The sequence below is a fragment of the Meleagris gallopavo genome, chromosome 12 (assembly GCF_905368555.1).
Source record: "Meleagris gallopavo chromosome 12, MGAL_WU_HG_1.1, whole genome shotgun sequence".
NCBI classification, from domain to species: Eukaryota; Metazoa; Chordata; class Aves; order Galliformes; family Phasianidae; genus Meleagris; species Meleagris gallopavo.
In genome coordinates, this window is record NC_139415.1 from 7,578,015 (window position 1) to 7,598,391 (window position 20,377).

The window sequence follows — 20,377 nt, forward strand, 5'->3', positions numbered from 1 at the left end:
CATCTTATTGATTTCTTTATTAAAGCTAATTAATTAAATTTCCTCAGTTTCCTACCACCTGCCATGAAACAGAAACTTTTCCTATCAGTTATTAAGATTGCATATGATTTTTGATTTCTGATGAGTTATTTTGTATAAAGTCTATTTCTATTCAATTTATCTTGTATTTTCTTCTCATTTTTCACAAAAATTCCCATATTTGCTAAGTTATTATCAGTTTATAGTTTGTAGATGCTTGCCTTCATAAAGTTTCGACATACAAACTCACCTGCTGGGATACTTGCTGAAAGGGAGCAGACAAGGTATGTCACTGTGAGGAAGCTGCAGTTAATTTGTTTTTGCAGCTGAGTGAATATTTGCAGATTATTATTATTATTTTAATTTCAGGACTTCATACCATTCTATCAGTAAGTACAGGACGTCAAAATAATTATGTAAGACATGAATAATGTAACAAGGCCTCACTCATCTTTCTGTTCTAAAAAGCTAATCTGGAGAGAGACATCAATTTAAACCTGTTTTACATTCTCCACCAAAGCAGTCTATAACATCCTTGCATTTTAGACTATCTATTGCTGTAGGTTTTGCAGCGCTGTGCAGAAGATTACATCATATTCCACTTTTACCTATTAACTCAAGTGTTTGCTGATAAGCTCTGCAGACTTATCAATATCCAGGCTAGCAATTGCCCATACTATGTTTAACAAACAAATTCAAATTGCTACAAAGTAAATGTTAGCAAAGAGAAGACCAGAGCTTTTGGTTAGGCAAATAAATGTGATGCTTGAAGTTGCTGCTCCTACTGATTCACAGTGGTCTTCAGCTTGCAGTATATTCTGTTGGAAAACAAATGTATACATGAACTCTTCTGAGTGTGCTTCTTGATTATTCGGGGGTAAAAGCTGCCTGCCGAAATGGGTGTTGTGCTACCTGCAGCCATTTGAGTAAAATAGATAGAATTAAAATCACCACCTATGCTCATAGTTAGCAGGTTAGTGCTCTTTGACTAAACACGCTCTTTTTTAAGATTATCACAGAAACAAAGAACAAACATCCTTTAGAAGAACAAGGGACAACAACAATTTTAAAACAATTCTGCGTGATGGAAGTGTAACATAAAAACAAGAAAAAATGGCGTTTCATGGAGAAGAAATGGAATGCAGAAGTATAAAAGCAACAAAAATGCATGCAGGAAAGCGGGAAGCCTTACACATCCCTTTTTCTCAAAGGTAAAGCTAATGAAAACGTGCTAATTCAGGTTAGTTTCAGGAGTGCCAGACTATCACTGCCCCCTCCTTCTCCCTACAGACTTTCTTTATACAAATCCCTTTCTCCTCCTACATTTAACTAACTTTTCTTCTCCAGAAAATAGAATAAATGTAATTCATCTCTGTACAAACAAACAAATAAAAAGCCCCCAAGCAATTCTGTAGAAAATTTCCTTCTGCAATAATTCATTAACCATAATATGAAAAAAAAGTTGTTATGAAAAATAGGGGAAAAGACAAATCGCCTGTGTAATCATTTGTACTCTGTTACAAAAGTAATACACATAGGTCGTACTTCACATTATTTAATACCTACAATATGCATCTGTTTTCAGTAGTATCAAGGTGGCTGCAGCAAGATAAATTTCAGGCACTTTCTTAGAAATTCAAATAATTCAACTGTTTCCTGTTACCCAGCAGCAAAAATCAATATGAGCCTACTACAAATCACCTTTCAGAGATTTCTTATTTAGTGTGATTTGATGCTTCTGCAGCATCACGAAGCCTTAAAGTGAGTGAATTTTGTATTTATTAGACAGCCATTGCTACAGCTGAATAAATTCAATTGATTTTTCTAGAAGAAGAGTTCTGCCTACAGGTGTTGGTTGGAGTTTCATACACTAAATGTTTGAAAGCTAGAGGTAAGCTTCTCATGTGTTGGGAATCCAACATTAGAAAAAACATTTTCATTTGATAAAGCAGAACGGATGGCCTGTACTTCCTCTTCTAGAATGCAGGTATTCATCTTTTTAATTCAGTAGATGTGCTTTCAAATTAAATTTCATTTCTCATATCATGTAGTATAAATGTTTTTATTTATGATACACTACACAGCAAATGTGTATTTGCCTAACAACATAACTCATCATTTCCAAGACAGTAGTCACCAAAATACCATTTTTCCAGTGTATCACCCAGAAGGCAAAGGTAATGTGATAAAGCAGTGATGCTCCTTTTAGACAGTAGCTTAATTCTGCAAATTTCCTTATTTCACCATTATTTATAGAATAAATTCTGTCAGTGTTATAGAAAAAAAAGCATTTTTGAGGCTTTTGCATGGCATTTGAACATGACAAATACTGTAATTACTTTGCATGGAAAGCTCACCCTGATAGACTATTATTTAGAAATGTTACGTAATTATCCTCTGCTTCTAAAGCCTGAATCCAAGTATGCATCACAGGTGATAAAATACTAACCTGGAAAGGCAGTATATTATTTTCCACAGACTATAATACTTCTTTCCTACAACCACTGAAGTGCAATATTGAATTTTTAAAGATTATTTTCCAATTACTAATCATAAATGAACAGTAAGCGATTAAATTTCATCTTCCCTAAAGTCATTGGACAATTTTATAGCTCTGTCCAATGTGAAGTCTAATTTATAGACTGACATTTTCATTTTGAAACTCATCTTGCGAACCATTTGAGAGTTCACATTTGTCTGGGGATTTATTTATTATATTATGCTCTTTTTCATAAAAATAAAATGAAAATAACTCAAGTGCTTTCATACGAGGCAGTGCTGGGATTCTGTGTATTTACTTACTGTAAGCTAACCAGAATGACCGAGTGAAGCATGAAGCCTTACCTGGTCTATTAATTGGGAGTAAAGATCATAGCAATTGTCAAAAATGTATTTGTATGTTGAGTCCAGGCAGGCTCTCACACAGTCTTTCACCACAGTACTGGCTCGAGGTGGGCTCTGTAATTCAAGGACCTAAGAAAACATTTCATAAATGACAATTTCAGAATCAGATGGAATAGAGAAAATCCAAATAAATGTGGCTTTGAAATACAAGAACACAAGTGTTGAAATATAGTAATGATAATGTATTAACTCACATTGCCTTCACACTGATCTAAGTTTAAAGATGCATTAAAACATACTTCAGTTAAGCAAATAAGTGATATCTCCACATGTTATTTGAAAGAAATTATTCATAGAATGGAAGAAACATCCATGCTCAAGGTTAAACATCATAATATCATCATAGAATGGCCTGGGTTGAAAGGGACCACAATGTTCATCTGATTCCAACCCACTGCTATGTGCAGGTCGCCAACCAGCAGACTAGGCTGCCCAGAGCCACATCCAGCCTGGCCTTGAATGCCTCCAGGGATGGGGCATCCACAGCCTCCTTGGGCAACCTGTTCCAGTGCTGCACCACCCTCTGTGTGAAAAACTTCCTCCTAATATCTAACCTAAACCTCCCCTGTCCCAGTTTAAAACCATTCCCCCCCTGTCCTATCACTATCCACTCTTGTAAACGGCTGTTCCCCCTCCTGTTTATACGCTCCCTTGATTTTCCTCTTTTTGATTTTTCCTTCTTAAGATTTTCCTCTTTAAGATAACATTAGGCCATTTGATTATGTGATTTTCTCTGAATACCAGCCCAATTGCTTTTCATTTTTTACAACAAAAACTCTAGCTTCTTACTCCACTTTAGGAAACAGCAATTTGAATTCCAATTTAATTAGTCATTTTAATTCTCTTAATGTTGTGCCTAACACAGTGAAATCACAATCTGTAGTTACAAACTCCGTTTAGTGTTTCAGTATTCCCATCCAGTAATATAAGTTTGAGACACTTTATTCTAGAACTATTTCAGAACTCTATCACTTAGATCTGAATATCTAGGTTGATTAAAGAAATAAGAGTTATCAGATCTGTTTTTCTATTTCACACGTGATATTACTAGGAGCACAATCTAGATGATTTAGTTCTTAAGGAAATTAATTTATTTTCCTTTATTTGTCCGGACTTTATTAAATAAAGTGTTGTTTTTAATTGTTGTTGGTTTTGTTTCCTTCAGAACATGTAAAGTAATTGTTAGGAAAGGAAAAGAGTGAAAATTTTTCAAAGAGAATGAGTTTATTTTTACCACATTGTTAGTGTGATCTGTTAATGTTTACAACAGTGATCTTGAGAAAGTGAAAGATTGAAAAACTGCAGGAGATGAATTGATTAAGAAATAATCAAGAGGATTATAATACTATCTGCCTAGATAATTAAAGTGCAAATAAAGGACAATACCTTCATTCGAAAAAAAGTAATGCTGGTAAGAAGGTCCACAGTTGATTTCAGATCTTGAAGTCTTTCAGAATTGCTGGCAGGAAAGTTATCCTGGTGAGTGAGGAAGAGAGGAATTGTGAAATGGAAGTTGAAGGTAAGATAATTGAAAAATTAGAAAAAAAAATTATCTGGAAAAAGAAAAGTGATGCTTGGAAGGATTAGAAATGTTCACCTGCTGCTCTAATTCTGCCTGTGAGGAAGCTAGAAATAAATATCTCCTTTCATGTGAATAGGAGCACTTCTGATAATACTACTGGGTCTGTAATATGAATTATTTAAATTATTGTGATGTTTTCAAAACATTAACGATATAAAAAAAATACAACAAGAAGTCCGGGGAAGTGTTGCTAATGAAAATCATTCATGCATTTTCCATGGCACACAATTCACTGGTGACCACAGATTCAGTAAGCTTATTGAAGGAATCATTCATGAAATTTTTGCTGTGATCTTTAGGTTTGTGGGAAGATTGATGGAAAGTACTGTTACTTAAGTGGATTCATGATAATGAAACATCAGCCAAACATCTTTATGCCCCAGTATAACCTGAATAACATTCTTCAACATTAAAATAACTTAGTTAACTGCAAAGGATTAGGTCCTAAACACAGAGTATATGTAGCTTCTATGATCTCTAATGCCTTAGGGTTCTTTTAAATATTCTCTCCATCTTTCTATTTTAAAAGGAAGACAGATTGAACAAAGACATTCCTGAGCTTTTTGCTGCCATTCCTAGAATTTGAAAAGAGAGCTAAAGCTAATGGAGTCCTTATTAATTACTCTTCATTAAAAAACATCATGATCCAGTGAAATGGAGATAGAGAGAATGGTATGTTAAGTGGCAGGTTTTCATGCATGCCTCTTTCCAGATAAGGCTGGGTTTGGGGCACGACTCAGTGGAAAAATCTTCTAAAAGACATAAGTAAAATTAGGATTCCTATCATCTAGAAAAATGAAGAATCAACTCTCAGCATTTCTAGGATTTAATCTTGATGGCTGTAGTACCTCTTGAAATAAATCCATCAATAAATGCAATTTACACTACATCAGTGAAAGGTAAATCCCAGTTGAATTAAATGATGAATTAACTTACTGAAGTCATTGAATCCTATACTTTCCTCAATGTCTGCTCATCCCCTGACTTCTTTAGTAGCTTTTGGGGAAAAAAAAAAATCAAATTGGAAAAACAGTTAAAATGCTTTAACACTGCAGGTTTTGATCTTAAGGATTTGGGGTCTTCTATTAGCACTCTTTTACAGCTTCTATACCACAGGAGGAATTAATCTCTAAAACCTCTTTAAAGCAGATAAAGTGCACAAGGATGTTTGTAGGAAAACACATTTGGGTTGTCTAGGTAAAATAGATGAACTTACTCTATATTTAGATAAATCAATCCTCAGAGAATTATGCAATTGATCCAGAAGTTTAATGAACTTTTCCCTCTGTAAAATGAAAACGAGAGTACTTTGCATAAGAACTAGCACATTTTTGTAACAAGGGTAAAATTACAACTCTTTTTTTTTTTTTTAATTTCTAAGAAATCATTTAATCTGTTTACATTCTTAATTCATTTGAAAGACAGATTATTTTCCATTCTTTCATATAAGAGTACTGTCCAAGATATCTGGGCTTTGAGGCAGGCAGTGTATTTTTTACAACTGTGCTTTTGCTTTTATTTTGTATTGCCATTTACCTTGTACACATTCAACACTGTGCAGCCATGCAATGCATTAGTGATATGATGTAGGATTTCCTGTACAGTATTTACCTTACTGACACATTGTTAAATAACCCAGACAAACTACCTAAGAATTGAAAAATGTCGTCTGCTGTCTGTGACAAAAATCCAAAGTTTTCAGTTATGTTATCAGAGCTTACTAAAACAGATGAGCTTCTTAAGCTTTTTATATTTGCCTTGCAATTACTTATACTCTTGAAGAAATGACTTTCTCTTCCCGCATAAGAAATGACGTTAATTTACAACAGAATTTGATGTAAAAGTATGATTGAAAATAACAATTCAGAAACAGTGGTTTTTGGAAGAATAAGCTAAGTAATACTACGCCATTACATTTTAAATGTTAAGATTACCTTGTTATCGTCATAGATGAGTTGCAGTGAAAGCATTTTGCTATGAGATAACCAGTTAATCTATGCCATTCCCAAGCAATATTTGTGAGAGGTTTTAATTGCCATTCTTCATATTAGAACATACATCAGTGCACTGCATAAATTCTTACCAACATATGCAAAAGCAGCAGAATGTTGGAAGTTGCGAAATCTGATAGCTCTCATAATGCTACCTATGAAATAGGATATGCTCTAATAATAAAACACAGCCCTTTGTGCACTGTCTCCTATTCCTCAGTGGAACACTAACCTACACCTAAAGCCACCAATTTGGCATGGTTCCCTTAAGGGATCAATCAAAAAGGATTTTTTTCTGTCATGCTATAAATCTGTACTAAAGTATTCAGTCAGCCAAATCCTTCCCAGCTGTAGCCTGAGGTCTTGAATTTGAGATGTTCTTTTTGATGAATGATATGCAGCTATCCACTAACAAATGCCTTTTGAACAAAACAGTAAAATAATTTTTTGCTTATAAGTCAGTTTTTTAAAGAAAGATCTCAAAAATCTCTGTTAGTGATGCTTACTACTCTACTGCCTTTCCATCCATCTGCTGAACCATGAATTGCATTTGAAATTGCGTCAAAGGTAAACATTGGCATTAACATCAGACAGAGGATTTAATCTCCCTCCAATCTGAGGATGAAAGAAAGTAATTCAGATCATTAGCAAAATGGAAGGAAAGAATGGAAAATGCAACAAAACATTCTACATTTCAAAAGCTGGATAAAAGTCAGAAGTCTAATAGGGCTCAAATGGAGTGAGTTGTCTTGTTTCAAAAAGATGGAGATTCATTCCACAGTATGCCATCAATTAGTTTATACAAACTAGAATAAGTACAAAGCAATATTCCAGTAATTAAATCATAAATATTCTGATTTTCGTAATACATATAAAGGAAACTTAATACTCGTATTTCATAGCGAACCTTAAAATATAAAAGAGCATCACTACCTCTGATGCTACTTCATATCACTATAATTTGTACTCTGTTATTTTTAATTGCTTAGTATTTGATTTTATGTTCATAAACAGTATTTAAGGAAACTTTCATATATAATGATAATTTATGAATGTCTTGGATATTAGCTATACAAGTAAAAGAGGAAGGTGAGAAGGAATTCATTTTTCAGTATAAAATGGTGTTCATACACAACCACTGACCATATCACATTTGACAGCAGATGTGTAAGCATCGTCCTTGAATTAATCCTCCCCCTTCCTGCTCTCTCACCCATGGTGAATGGAGGGAAATAGATTAGAATATACCGTGAATTTCTTTTTTAAAAATCGTTTTATATTTCCACTGTGAGATGTAAGTCCACACAAGGAAAGTTAACAATGACAACAAAGTGCTACCTATTGGATTCTGAAATTCTGCCTAAAATTCTGATGCCTAAAGCACTATTTCATAAAATATATGTCTATAACAATGGATATATATATGTTATTATTTACAATTATTGATGCCTGGATCTTTTAGGTTAATGATTTTGCTAATGACATACCCAAGCAAGCAACAGCAAACTGTACTTAGCCTATGCAGTTTTTATAGTCTGTAGGACCCACTGCAATAAAAAAGTAAAACTGATTGATAAACATTTTAGTTCTATACATACACACTAGATGATTTATACCTTACCTTCCATAGATTTAATAGTGATTGATTGTAAAGACTTGGTAAAATCTTTGAAAGCTAAGAGCAACTCATTCTTTTAAACGATCAACTTTTTTAAAACTAGAATTCAGAAATTGTTATTTTATCGTATATTAGAAAGTAAGGGTTACTATTCTATTAAAAAAGAAGTCTACTTACCCCAAAGTTAGTAGCTGCAAACCTGTCTGAGGCAGATACATTTGTTGTTGCTGTAGTATGAGCATAGAAAGCATTTATATTGGCCAACAATGTACTCATAACTGCTGGAACACCAGGGCACATATATTTAGAAGACAGGCAGGAGAAGTGCCTATAATTCAAACAAACTGACAGTTATTAAAGGTGGCAAGGAGTCTGCCCTTTCTGTCATTATAATTTCTTTTCCGTTGCATTCATTACAGATTCAGAAATGAGCTTAAAAATATGCTCTGGGCTGCCAGTACCTCACATTGCTCTAAACCAAGCCCTCTCCAAAACTCTCATTTACTTCACAAATGAGACATCTAAATTGCAAATTTTACTTCAGAAATCTGTGCTAGGTCACATATCCATTAAAAAAAAAAGAAAATTCCAAAACTCTGCAGATGTCCAGGCTGACGAATCAATCTGTATTAAGAAACTTGATAGCTACTATCTTCCATTCAGTACCTAGATATCATAAATGGGCTCTATAAAATCATTGATCAACCTGTTCTCCGTAATATTCTTTGTCAGTGGGACCTCTAACAGAACTTGTATATCTGAAGACATACATTCTAGGTATAATCAACTACTGGCAAGATGAAAGTGATGCTAAACGCATCTATCCATCACTACAGCTAGATGATCACCATGGTCAATATAGGACAAGTCTTGAACTCATTCTGGATGTAATAACCAATGAGGGCTTAAGAGCGTGTGTGATCCATGAGGTAATTTACTGTAAAGATGAAAGCAATTTATTCTGTAATTGAAATGCAACTGGCTGGAAAATTGTTATTTTCAAACACTTTTGCATCTCACTCAGGATAAATCCTCTTATAATTTAAATCAACTTTCAAGAAAAAAAAATTGAGTCATTAATTACATATATACAAACATCTAAAGAAAATTCAAGTATATATATTCATATTCATTTTTGTCCAAAATCTTGGAATGGTTAAGGAAATAAGATTACAGCAGAAAAGGATAGTGTGATGAATCAAGGCCTTAATCCCTCCCAAAGCTAGACTAAGAAGGTGAATAATTGCTGGATTTTCTAGTTTATTTGACTGGGCACAGAGTCTGGAAGGAAAGAGATCCTGCTGGGAGGTAGAAGAGGCAGGCTTCATATTAAAGAGAATCTAGGGCTTCAGTGTTTTTTGAGAGGTCCCTTTGTATCTGCAGCCTTTTGAGGCCAAGACAGGAGGCCAACTCCCTGGGCTTTCTCTAGCATTAGACTCACCGGAGTATTTTCATGTGCAGCTTATAGATCACAGGCTCAGACTTTCATCAATATGGTGATCTGTATTGATGTGTAAATTTCATATCATGCTGGTCACATTCAAAGTGTTTTGCAAACATTTCTCAGCATTCTTGTAAGGTATATCTTTAGGTGCTATTACCCAAATTTTATGAAATTCCAGGAAACTGCTCATCTCCACAACAAATCAATCACATGGGCAGGTAATAGAAGTCAACATTCCCAGTTGACTAGAATAATACCAAACATTTCATTAATTGCCAGTGCCTTTCAGAAGTGCTTTAAATACTGCAGCATGAATCTTATAAAAATGTAACCCAGCTATCTAAGAAAATCTTTCAGCAGGTCGCATGTTTCCTATAAACAATTGGAAAAACAATTTCTTTGTATAACATAGTGATACTAGGTGATATTCCCCAGTTGCAGGTAAAATTAAAGTTAAAAGAAATGTCACCAGATCTATTCATCACATGAATTTTGAGAAATTATATATAGAGACACATGCTGCACCCTCAGCAACTTTGCTAATGATACAAAACTGAGAGGAGTGGTTGACACATGAGAAGGCTGTGCTGCCATTCCGAGGGACCTGAACAGGCTGGAAAGGAATCTTATGGAGTTCAACAAGAGCAAGTGGGAGTCCTATACTGGAGGAGGAATAACTGCATGTGTCAGTACAGTTTAGGGGCTGACCTGCTGGAAAGCAGCTTTGCTGAGAAGGACCTGGGTGTCCTGGGGACAAAAGGTTGGCCATGAGCCAGCAGTGTGCCTCTGTGGGCAACATGGCCAATAGTATCCTGGGGTGCAAAAAAAAAAATCATGGCCAGCAGGTCAAGGGAGGTGATGCCTCACCTCTGCTCTGCCCTAGTGAGGCCACATGTGGAGTACTGCATTCAGTTCTGGACTCCTCAGTTCAAGAAAGGTAGGGAACTTCTAGAGAGTGCAGCAAATGGCAACAGAGATTATGAGGGGCTTGGAAGACCTTCTTTATGAGGAAAGGTTGAGAGACCTGGGGCTGTTCAGCCTGGAGAAGAAAAGGATGAGAAGGGATCTTATCAGTGCTTATAAATACCTAGTGGACTGCAATGAAGTGGATGGGGCCAGGCTCATTTCAGCGGTGCCCAGCGACAGGATAAGGGGAAATTGACACAAACTGGAACATGATTAGTTCCACATGAACACGAGGAAAAACTTCTTTACTTCAAGAGTGACAAAGCACTGGAGCAGGCTGTCCAGAGAGATTGTGGAGCCTACTTCTCTGCAGATACTCAGAACTTGCCTGGATGCTTTCTTGTGATCTCCAGAGGTCCCTTCCAACTGCTACAATCCTTTGATGATCTACCTTTTTTTTTTTTTTTTTTTTTTTTTTTAATTGACACCAAAATAATTAACATACGATTTTAAAATTGACTTAAAATTTCAAAAAATTTTGTAATAGACCTAAAAATCCTCAGTACATGAGGAACCTCAAGCTGGAGATATAAGGCAGTAATTATTCACCCTTAGGAACCATACTTCTATAGCATGTGCTCTGCTGAAGGGAATCACCAGCAGTTGCAGTTGGAAAACCAATTAAGATAACTGCCCACAGGAGACAAGACAGACTGTGGAAAAATTGTTTGTGTCAACATTTTGAGTTCAGTGAGGTCACTTCTGCAGGTTCTTTTAATGAATACACACATTGAACTACTCAACACATGGTCTGAGCTCCTATCTTGAAAATAGAAACAAATTATATTTATTTGTTCTAAGGAAAAATTAAATCTATAAATATAAGTTTGTTATATCTTTATTTAGATCACTACTCCATTCCACCACTAATTTGATTAATGATGTTAACATCACTGTCAAGGTTATGTGATTTTTTTATTTGTGTCATTAAATAAAATCTGTAAAGTTCACAGAGCCTATTACATTTATCACACTTAAAAATGGCCATAACTCTTAGAGTGCTGGTAAACCAGGTAAGAAATCTGAAAGCTTGCTTCTGCTTGCTGAAATAAATTAAAAAATACATCAATGAAATTCTTTCCTTGTCTTTGTTGACAACAGCAACCAGTAGCATGAGTAATAACTCTTTCCAATGGGCACGTATATCACGGTAAACATTACCAAGTATCACATATTTTAGAGTTTATATTGCATTGTTTAACCCAGAATCATATATTTTAATTCAGGTCTGCCAGCTTTATCTTGCAACTTTCTTACTATGCCGATTCCTGATGATCCCTCAGTGCCTGAGAGTTTTCCAGTACTTCTGGTAGTGTGAATAGGCAAAGAAAGAAGGCTCACTAACACACACTGCTCAGTAAGCAAAAGCTATCAATGAAAATTTCTTCAACTGATGATTCGTGTGCCTTTTGGAAACAAGATGGCATAGTTAATGCCTATCAACTTTCCAGAATAAGAAAAATGTTGCTGATTTAGAAGCACTGAAGCTTCCTGTAGTGATTCTTGCCAGCAAGAAGATCCTAATAGAGCTTTCACTGCACTTGTCTCTACTAAAGAGTAGATCTAGGATGGTGATGCTATGTATACTTTCATTATCTAGTCAGTCATTTCAGTATGTGCCTTGTTTTTTTGTCATTCAAAGAGAAATAAATTACATTGGAAGCAGAATGATAGCAAATAAATTCTTCCTTGCTGTTGGGGATGTTCTTAATATGAGTAGGTAAATAAACTTCCTTCCAGTATGACATCTTCAAGATATCATAGTCACAACGTAAATTACACCCATCACTAGAGTCATCAAAATAGAGCCCATTTGGATCACTGATCTGCTGCTTTTGTTCATATACTTTCTATTGTATCTATTTTCATTTCCATTTTCTTCTGAATTCATGTACATGCATAACATTAACATAGCTAACTATGTTTAGTTGGCTGCTAGAAGAATAAATAAATAAAGTCCTCTTCCAACCCAATCATTTTTCATTTCTTTACCCAACTGAAAAAAATAATTTTTAAAATAAAAGGTGAATTATAGAATCTATAAAGTCAATTTTTTTTCAAAGAGTTTCAGTTGCAGCAACACAGTCCTTTTGTTTTATCTTAGTTTTGGGTTTGGGTTGATAATTGTTTTTTTCTTTCACATGAATTCCACATGTGGATTTCCTTGTTTAGAAACAGGATAGTTGGAATCTATATCTTGAAATAAGAAAGCCTTTCTAATTGGGCATCCTTCAGGAAAGAACCATCTACATTTTTTCTGGTAAAAATGTGGGTTGTCTGTCACTAACATCAGGGTTCAATCATACTTCAATTTATCCTAAGATAATAATGGGGTACAGGGTCCAAAGGAGATACATCAACATACATGAGATATATTTTGTATTGATTTGCACATTCCAGTAATCTATAGATATAAGATATAAAGACGTACATGCCTGATGGGAAGGTAAACATGAAAAATCAAACACTAGCAAAAAATATGGAATTAGAAATTCCAATTTCTATTCATGAAACTTATTGCATGTGTTCCTCCATATATAGTGTGAATATACAGTACCACATGAGAAGTGTCAGGCTTAATTAAATTCTTCTGTGCAATGTTGTTTAAGGTCTTTGGAGGAAGACCATTAAACAAGTATGTATTACAAAGACACTTCTACTTTCCTATTAGACCTACAATACAGTAACTCACAATGAAGTAAAAGACATGTTCATTGCAATACCAGATTTTGTCCTTATATCTTGCAATAAAAATAAAGCTTTCTGTGTGTATGTACCTTCATACTATAGAAGAGGATCATATTTTTAGGTTGGGCTGTAAAGTGATGGAAAAAACAAAATAAATATTTTGATTAAACATTCCTTGTCAGCTTTCTGTAGCAATAATGTACTCATTTGGAGTCCTCTGCTTTCCTACAGCTGCAATAGAAGCAGAATATAGTCCTTTTCACCAGCAAACTCTTCACCGGACAAGTCAAGATTGTATGATATAGCTTTCGTATCCCCAGGCTTCTAACCAAGCTCAAAAGTGCTGTGTTCTAAAGTAATCATAGTTACTTCAGTATGAAGGATGTAGTGATATGTTCTAATACCATTAAAAGCAGTTTGCATTAGTTATTTACATTTGCTATGGAAGGTTTCTATATCCATTGCTGGCATTCTGTAATTTCTGTATTCCTGGGGAGGGGTACACAGCTTGTTAGACTCTGTTCTAGCTAGCAGAGTAACCCAATCCCAGTTAAGCAAGGTGAAGTCTCCCTGATCCTTGCTCAATATCATAAGGATTAAGTAATACATTAGTGATAATAATACCAGTAATAGTTTATGAAATGTTTATAAAATATCGCAATGTTAGTGCAGCTCAGCAGCCCTCCAGCCAGTCAGAGGGACACAAAGGACAGTCAGAATTCAAATTCAGGAACAAGTGTAATATGGAAAACAGAGTCACAAAGTCTTGGAACTCATCAGTTCCCTCAAACACATTCTTGACAATAGAGTAAAAAAAAAAACAACAACCAAATATGAAAATACTTACGTCATAGCTTGATAAATATATTCTATTCCATAACGCATTGCAAATTCATCTACAATTTCTTGTGCAGCAGCATCGAAGTACACCTTCCAGGCATCATCACCTCTAACTTCAGGGATTTTTACCACACCATTAGATTTAACTTCTGTCAAGTAGTGGAATAGATTCTAAATGCAAGAAATTTTTCAAATAGAAATATGAAGTTTTTAAATGACATTCTATAAGTATATTTTATATAATCAGCCATATGCTCATTAACTTAGATTTTTAGTTTTTCCTTTGAAGGCTGACATCAATGAACCATCATTTGGCAAACAAAATACCCAAGACACTAAATGCTTTTGTTGAACTCTAGTAGTGCAGGTCCATGATTCAGCACTTTGATCTATCTTCTAGACGTAAGGTCACCTCAGAGAACTGGCACAGAGAGACTGCAACATAAAATTGTGCAGAAACTCCTCTCCTAAATGCCCTTGCTAATCCTGATATTATAATGCTCACTGGAGAGTCCTTCAACTGGAATTTGATCTGTAATTTTAAATTTCAAATTCACAATTAATAAAATATGTTGCAGGAAAACAATTAGAAATATGGAAGAAGCCACTGAAACATGTGCAATAATGTTCAAGTTTAGCAAACTCTAAACCAAACCTACTATTTTATTTAGAGGTAAAGTCATGGAATGCTTCTCAGATTACTGAACTCCATAAGTATACACAAACTGCAGGTTTGATTTCCTGTCTGCTTTCACTGGAAAACAAACAAACCCCAAACAACAAACCAAGTCTTAAAACTTTGAAGTAATTTAAAATGTTCAAATTAGTTCATAAGAGTTTTGGGATTATTCTACAGGAACAAGAATATCTGTGGGCACAAATGCTTTGAAAATTCAGTTTTACACATGGTGAACAACAGCATTTTGCAGATGCATACTAGTGATGAACTTTCAGCTATAAGTTCTCAGAAAATTTTAGAATAAAACTTCAATGTGGACCACTGCTTAAGGGAAGAGGAATCAAATACAAAGAAAATCTCTAAAAGATACAAATCAGTCAAGATTTGCTTTTCATTATTGATAAAAGCAATTTATGCCAGTGAACAACTATTCAAATTTCTGTGCTTCCTTTTTTTTTTTTTCCTTCATTCCCCCCCATCTCCAAATTATGGATAACCGCAGCAGGAATTATGTCCTTTTCAATTAATAGTAATATTTCTGTAGTATGCAGAAATGGTTGTACCATCTTGATGCTAGCAAGCATGTTTGTTAAACTTCCACGACTTCATCTCCTCTTCTGTCTCCTGCTGGCAAGAATGATCTGACAGTGTCACATTTTGTGTGACTATATATGCCATCAGTGATACAAAAAGAGAAACCAACAATGAACTTGTCCTGAAGCAGCAGTTACTTGCATCAGCATTTTAATATTTTCTCACCTCTTTTTTTTTTTCCTTACCTCTGTAACAACTGAATACCAATTTCTATTTAGCTTGCTTCCTTTAACTTCTGCAACATACCTCATGTAAACAGGTGTACTGCACATGATAGGGAGCAACTTTCTCCTCTCCTTCTATTTCAACATTGATTTTCAATCTAAGAGCACCAGAGACAGCTGATTTGTCTGTCCGTTTTTCTGAAGGGCAGAAAAATGACATGTTAGTAACCATCAGGTATACATATAGTCACACAAAATGCACTCATTTTAAAGCTGGAAAGTCCTGCTGTTGAGAACAGAGAATATCTTTTAAGTACGTCCCATAGATTTCAAGCCACAAAGCAGGACATCAAGTTATTAAGAATCTTTTTTATTTACCAAATTCAAAACAGGCTGCATACCACTTTAAGCAACACATTTGTCTTTTCAATACAAATAATTTTCCATTCCCTATCTGGTATATGAGCTAATAATAATTATTAATATCTGCCACCAGTTTTGAAGACTAAATTTGATTTTGTTTTTGACCATTTCACGCCTCTTTCCTCTGAGTGATGTGATACCAGTATACTGCATTTGTGTCAATATGTGCATGTATCAGATTAAAAGTTGTCATCCTTTTTCAGAATGTTAAATTCCATTTACTGATATTTCTTTTTAGATACTGATTGACTTTTTCTGAATTTTATTATTTATATAAATATTTGCAACAGCTTAATCCAACAAAATGTTTGAAGTGTTAACATTTGGAACACATGATGACACATTTCTAATAAAAACAAACCTCATTATAAAAAAGGAAATAAAGCAAGACTTTTTTTTGTCATTGTAAAGAAGACAAAAAATTTCCAGATACATCCCTATTTTTTTCTTACTGGGCAATGAAATGCTATCCAGGAAAACAAGGACCACTAATTACAAAAGATGCCTTACAATTTCAGAAATCTATGTTATATAATTCACCTAATGTGTTTCTTATAGAAGGAAATGTTAAAGAAAATATTTCTAATATGCTTTTGCTACTATACATAGGAGATCAACTTCTAAACATCTATTCTAGAACACTTAGCTCACAAAGATTTTCAGAATTGAGCAAGAGCTTTATGCTTAGATTTAGATTAAGGGAATGTATTCTGAGACACTTTCATTGATTTATTTCTGGCTCAAAGAATGATACTACTTAAGACCTGACCAGATAAGAAAGTACCATTGGTAAGGATATCAAAGAAGGTTGTCTTCTGCAGCAGATTGCATTAATTTAAGATTATGCATGTAAATATATTTCAGATATACAAAACAAAAAACTGAATCAAAAAAGTTTTGTGAAGAATGACAGATCTAAAGCTGTTGAAAATAAAAGGTGATTGGGTATAAAAAATGCAATAAAGTGAATGTGCACAAGGCAAATATTTGCTAGGATTTTCTATGTGTCTTGATAGAACTGTTTACCATATGTTGACCAATGCTACTATGAATAGACTGGATTAGAGTGATGGCTTTTCTTACTTTTTTTTCTTTTGCTTTTTTATTAAAACCAAATACTTGTCTTTGGTGTAGCTGTGACTAGCTCAGTTTCTGTAATTCATCAAAACCCAGAAAATATCCACAATTTTCAAACTGACCTGTAACATCTGGGATTTAAAAATATGCATATCAGTACCAGAGCTGTGTATTTTGAATTCCCTAAGGCACAGACGTTGAGATTGTACCTAAATTTGTTTTAAAAAAAATCAAAAAGAATCATACCTAAATTATACCACACATCCATTTCTCCACTCAGTGTTCTTACTTCAATGATTGTTTGCCCAAGGAAGTCATCAGACTCCTTTTTGAAATGTTGTTTTACTCTAGATTTGATGTCATCATCTTCATCCCATACTCTCACTTTTATTCTATCTGTAGAATTATGGCATTCACTGTAAAAATAATAATAAAATAAAATCTATAAGTCAGTTTTTACTTTTGTACTGCTATTCATTGAGCTTGATTTCTGCAGAAACATTTTAAGTGACAGAATACCTACAACTGCAATAGTCAGTGAAACAGATGGCCATAACACACTGCTAGGGAAAAAGGTAGAATTACTACATGTAGAAAGTAAAGAGATTAACTCGAATGAATTACGTATACATAAAGATTGCATTTATGAAAGTCATACTTCTTGTTGAAATTATTAGCAGGTTTACAATACGTACTTCTCAATACTTTTAAAAATACCTTCTGAATGTTAAAGTCAGATAAGGTTTATTTATTTACAAACGTTATGTGGTCTTTCTAGTAGGTCACAAAAGTAGTAGCCTATAGCGTAATAATAAAAAATGTGAGAAAACTCTGATATTTTTAATACACAGCACAATGGTTTTGAATTTGGAATGAAAAAGCCCAACAAGTATGCATGAAGTTGGCCAAAAACAAGATGGGCAAGGAAAAAAAACACCAAAAATCCACCAAAAATTAAACCAACAAAGCAAAAAAAAAAAAAAAAAAAAAAAAAAAAAAAAAAAAGCCCAACAACCAACCCCAAACCACCACCACCACCCCCGGGAAATAAATAGCTGCTTTATTTAAAAGATATGTTACTTTTGTCCAAGGTCTTCATTTCCCTCATAAGGAGAAGTAGTGACAGATTGTTGTATAGCAAAGAATTGTAAATTCAAGTGGCTTATTAAACTCTCCTGACTTAAGCTGATGTTAGAAACTTCTGGACTTCTGGATGAATGAGGTGGCTTCACTTCTCATCAAGAGTTCCCAAGTGAATAAACATCTTCAGACCTACCTTCATGATATTAGTTTGAGCTCTTGTTTGAATTCTATTCCAAGCACTAACACTGCTTAATGATCTATTCAATTATCAATTTCAGTATTAAAACAGTAATACTATAACTTATCTCCCAACTGGCACCCCTCAGGGTTTGTTCTAAGAATTAATTAGCAGTAGTAATAGGCTTTAAAAGTACAAAGTGCTTTAAATGTCATTATTACTGTCAGGGCCGATCAGTCACTAAAAATGGTATTCACATCTCACTATGACATCATTCAGTATCACAGAAATACTTGTGCCTGTCCATATTCCAAATTTTAACACTGAAGATATCTTTGGTAATTAAAAAATACATTATTCTGTGATTAGCAAGACTAATGAAGCCTGGTTTCCTTTTGTCTTATGACTGCCTTTCCTGACATCTAACAAACTGCAATCATAAATTGAATCTTCTCTCATAATTGGGGTTTTCATAAATTATCCCTTCATATGGACTCCTTAGTCTATTATAGGGTGAGTTCATACCAAGGACACACTTAGCACTTCATCTCTTGGACTGTCTATTGTTTTTCAGAGAATGTGACAGAACCACTAATAGACAATCTAAAATTCTTCTGACTGCAAAATTCAGAAGTTATTAGCAAGGACAGAATAAGATAGGAAAATACAGATGAAGATGGATCAAATAAACATTTTTACATTAAGAAATTAGACTAATCCCAGAGTCAAACCATCTGATGTTTCTCATGTGTAGCTTTGATTGACACAGTTCAGAACCCAATTTAATTTTGCATCCAGTTTAAACTTTAAACAGGAATTTTCTGTGATATAGGGAGATCTAACGCTAGTGAGGCACTTATGTGACTCTAATCACCACATCTATGCTAATGAGTAGATTTTGTTCCCATTTTGTTTCTTGGGGAGGTGACACATACAGAAAGTCATTAAATGGCATTAGAAATAACATACTTTATTCTCTTGCTACAGCATATATTTCCCTCTGATGTATACTTAGCTGATTAAGGAATTTCAGATGGTCAGGAATCATGCACTTTTCCCTGATATCCTTTCATCCTTATCACATTTTTTTTTCCATCATTGAAGCATGATGATACCTATCGCTACCTATATGTTTGCTCACAAGTTCATCTTCTCTAAACCTTTATTAATCAATCAGCTTTGCTTCTATGTTTTTTTGCAAAGTTCATATGCAAGGCCTTCAAACTTGTACAGACTTGTGATGCAAAAAGAGACTGGTTGGATAAACACCTGTTTCTACTGGCCTACCCTGCAGTGAGAATCCAGAAAGATTTACTATTAAGCTTACAGAGCTTTTTCTATATAATTTGCTTACCTGTACAGAAACACCTCCTCAGATACAGCACTATATAATGAGATGAACATTCTTCCTCAGTCTTTCTGTTAACAGAGTTTATTTCCCTATTCTAAAGTGATACTGCTATAACTTTCTAATATTCTATCACGGTGAAATTCTGCAAGCAATCAGCACAGAAATCTTGGCTGTATCTATTAAACTGTGCAAATACTGCTCTTTAGGGGAATTCTAAACAACATCGAACTGGAGGTCTGAAATAGCTGCCAAAAAGTCTCACTTCATCAGAAACTCTAAACTGAAATATCTGAAATATGAAGCAGTTGAACAGCTTCTCTGACTAACGGAGACCAACTATCATTGCATCTAACCTACGTGAATGCCATTCAGTGCAAGAAGATACTTTTTCTCATTATGATTGGCCATACAGCAATAAGAAAGCTCAGAAACAATCTAGTTCGTACAAATACAAATTTTTCTCCCTTAAGAGTTTTTGGAAATCTTCCCAGACACAATCAATTGGATTTTGTATCTGCAATGGTATTTGCAGTATACCACAAGGAAATCTCAACAATATCAGACATTAGACAAATTGTAACTGTTTAGTGATGACCAAGATCTTGTCCAGATGGTAATTGTTGTCTTCACAAAAACCTTTTCACTGATCTAAGTCAAATAGCATATGTATTCGTGCATTGAATAGGGTAACAGATATCCAATGAAACTGTTTACTGGAGACATATGGTAGTCTAGTGAAAACCAAAGTAGAATTAGTAATATAAAATAATCATCCAG

At 34.4% G+C, this 20,377-nt stretch overlaps 1 protein-coding gene across 11 annotated transcripts in view; it reads right to left on the reverse strand.

The window, feature by feature from the left end:
• The window catches only part of UNC13C (unc-13 homolog C), a 171,847-nt gene that overhangs the window by 52,770 nt on the left and 98,700 nt on the right, over window positions 1-20,377 (reverse strand). For all 11 annotated transcript variants that reach the window (XR_014885973.1, XM_085234277.1, XM_085234275.1 and 8 more), the window contains 7 exons: window positions 17,235-17,404; window positions 15,571-15,686; window positions 14,059-14,222; window positions 8,291-8,441; window positions 5,721-5,789; window positions 4,309-4,398; window positions 2,863-2,991 (listed from right to left, as the gene is read on the reverse strand). Coding sequence is in view for 10 of the 11 variants with exons in the window: in XM_085234277.1 (XP_085090403.1) it covers window positions 2,863-2,991; window positions 4,309-4,398; window positions 5,721-5,789; window positions 8,291-8,441; window positions 14,059-14,222; window positions 15,571-15,686; window positions 17,235-17,404 (889 nt within the window). In the remaining variant the exon portion in view is untranslated. The remainder of the gene's footprint in view (window positions 1-2,862; window positions 2,992-4,308; window positions 4,399-5,720; window positions 5,790-8,290; window positions 8,442-14,058; window positions 14,223-15,570; window positions 15,687-17,234; window positions 17,405-20,377) is intronic.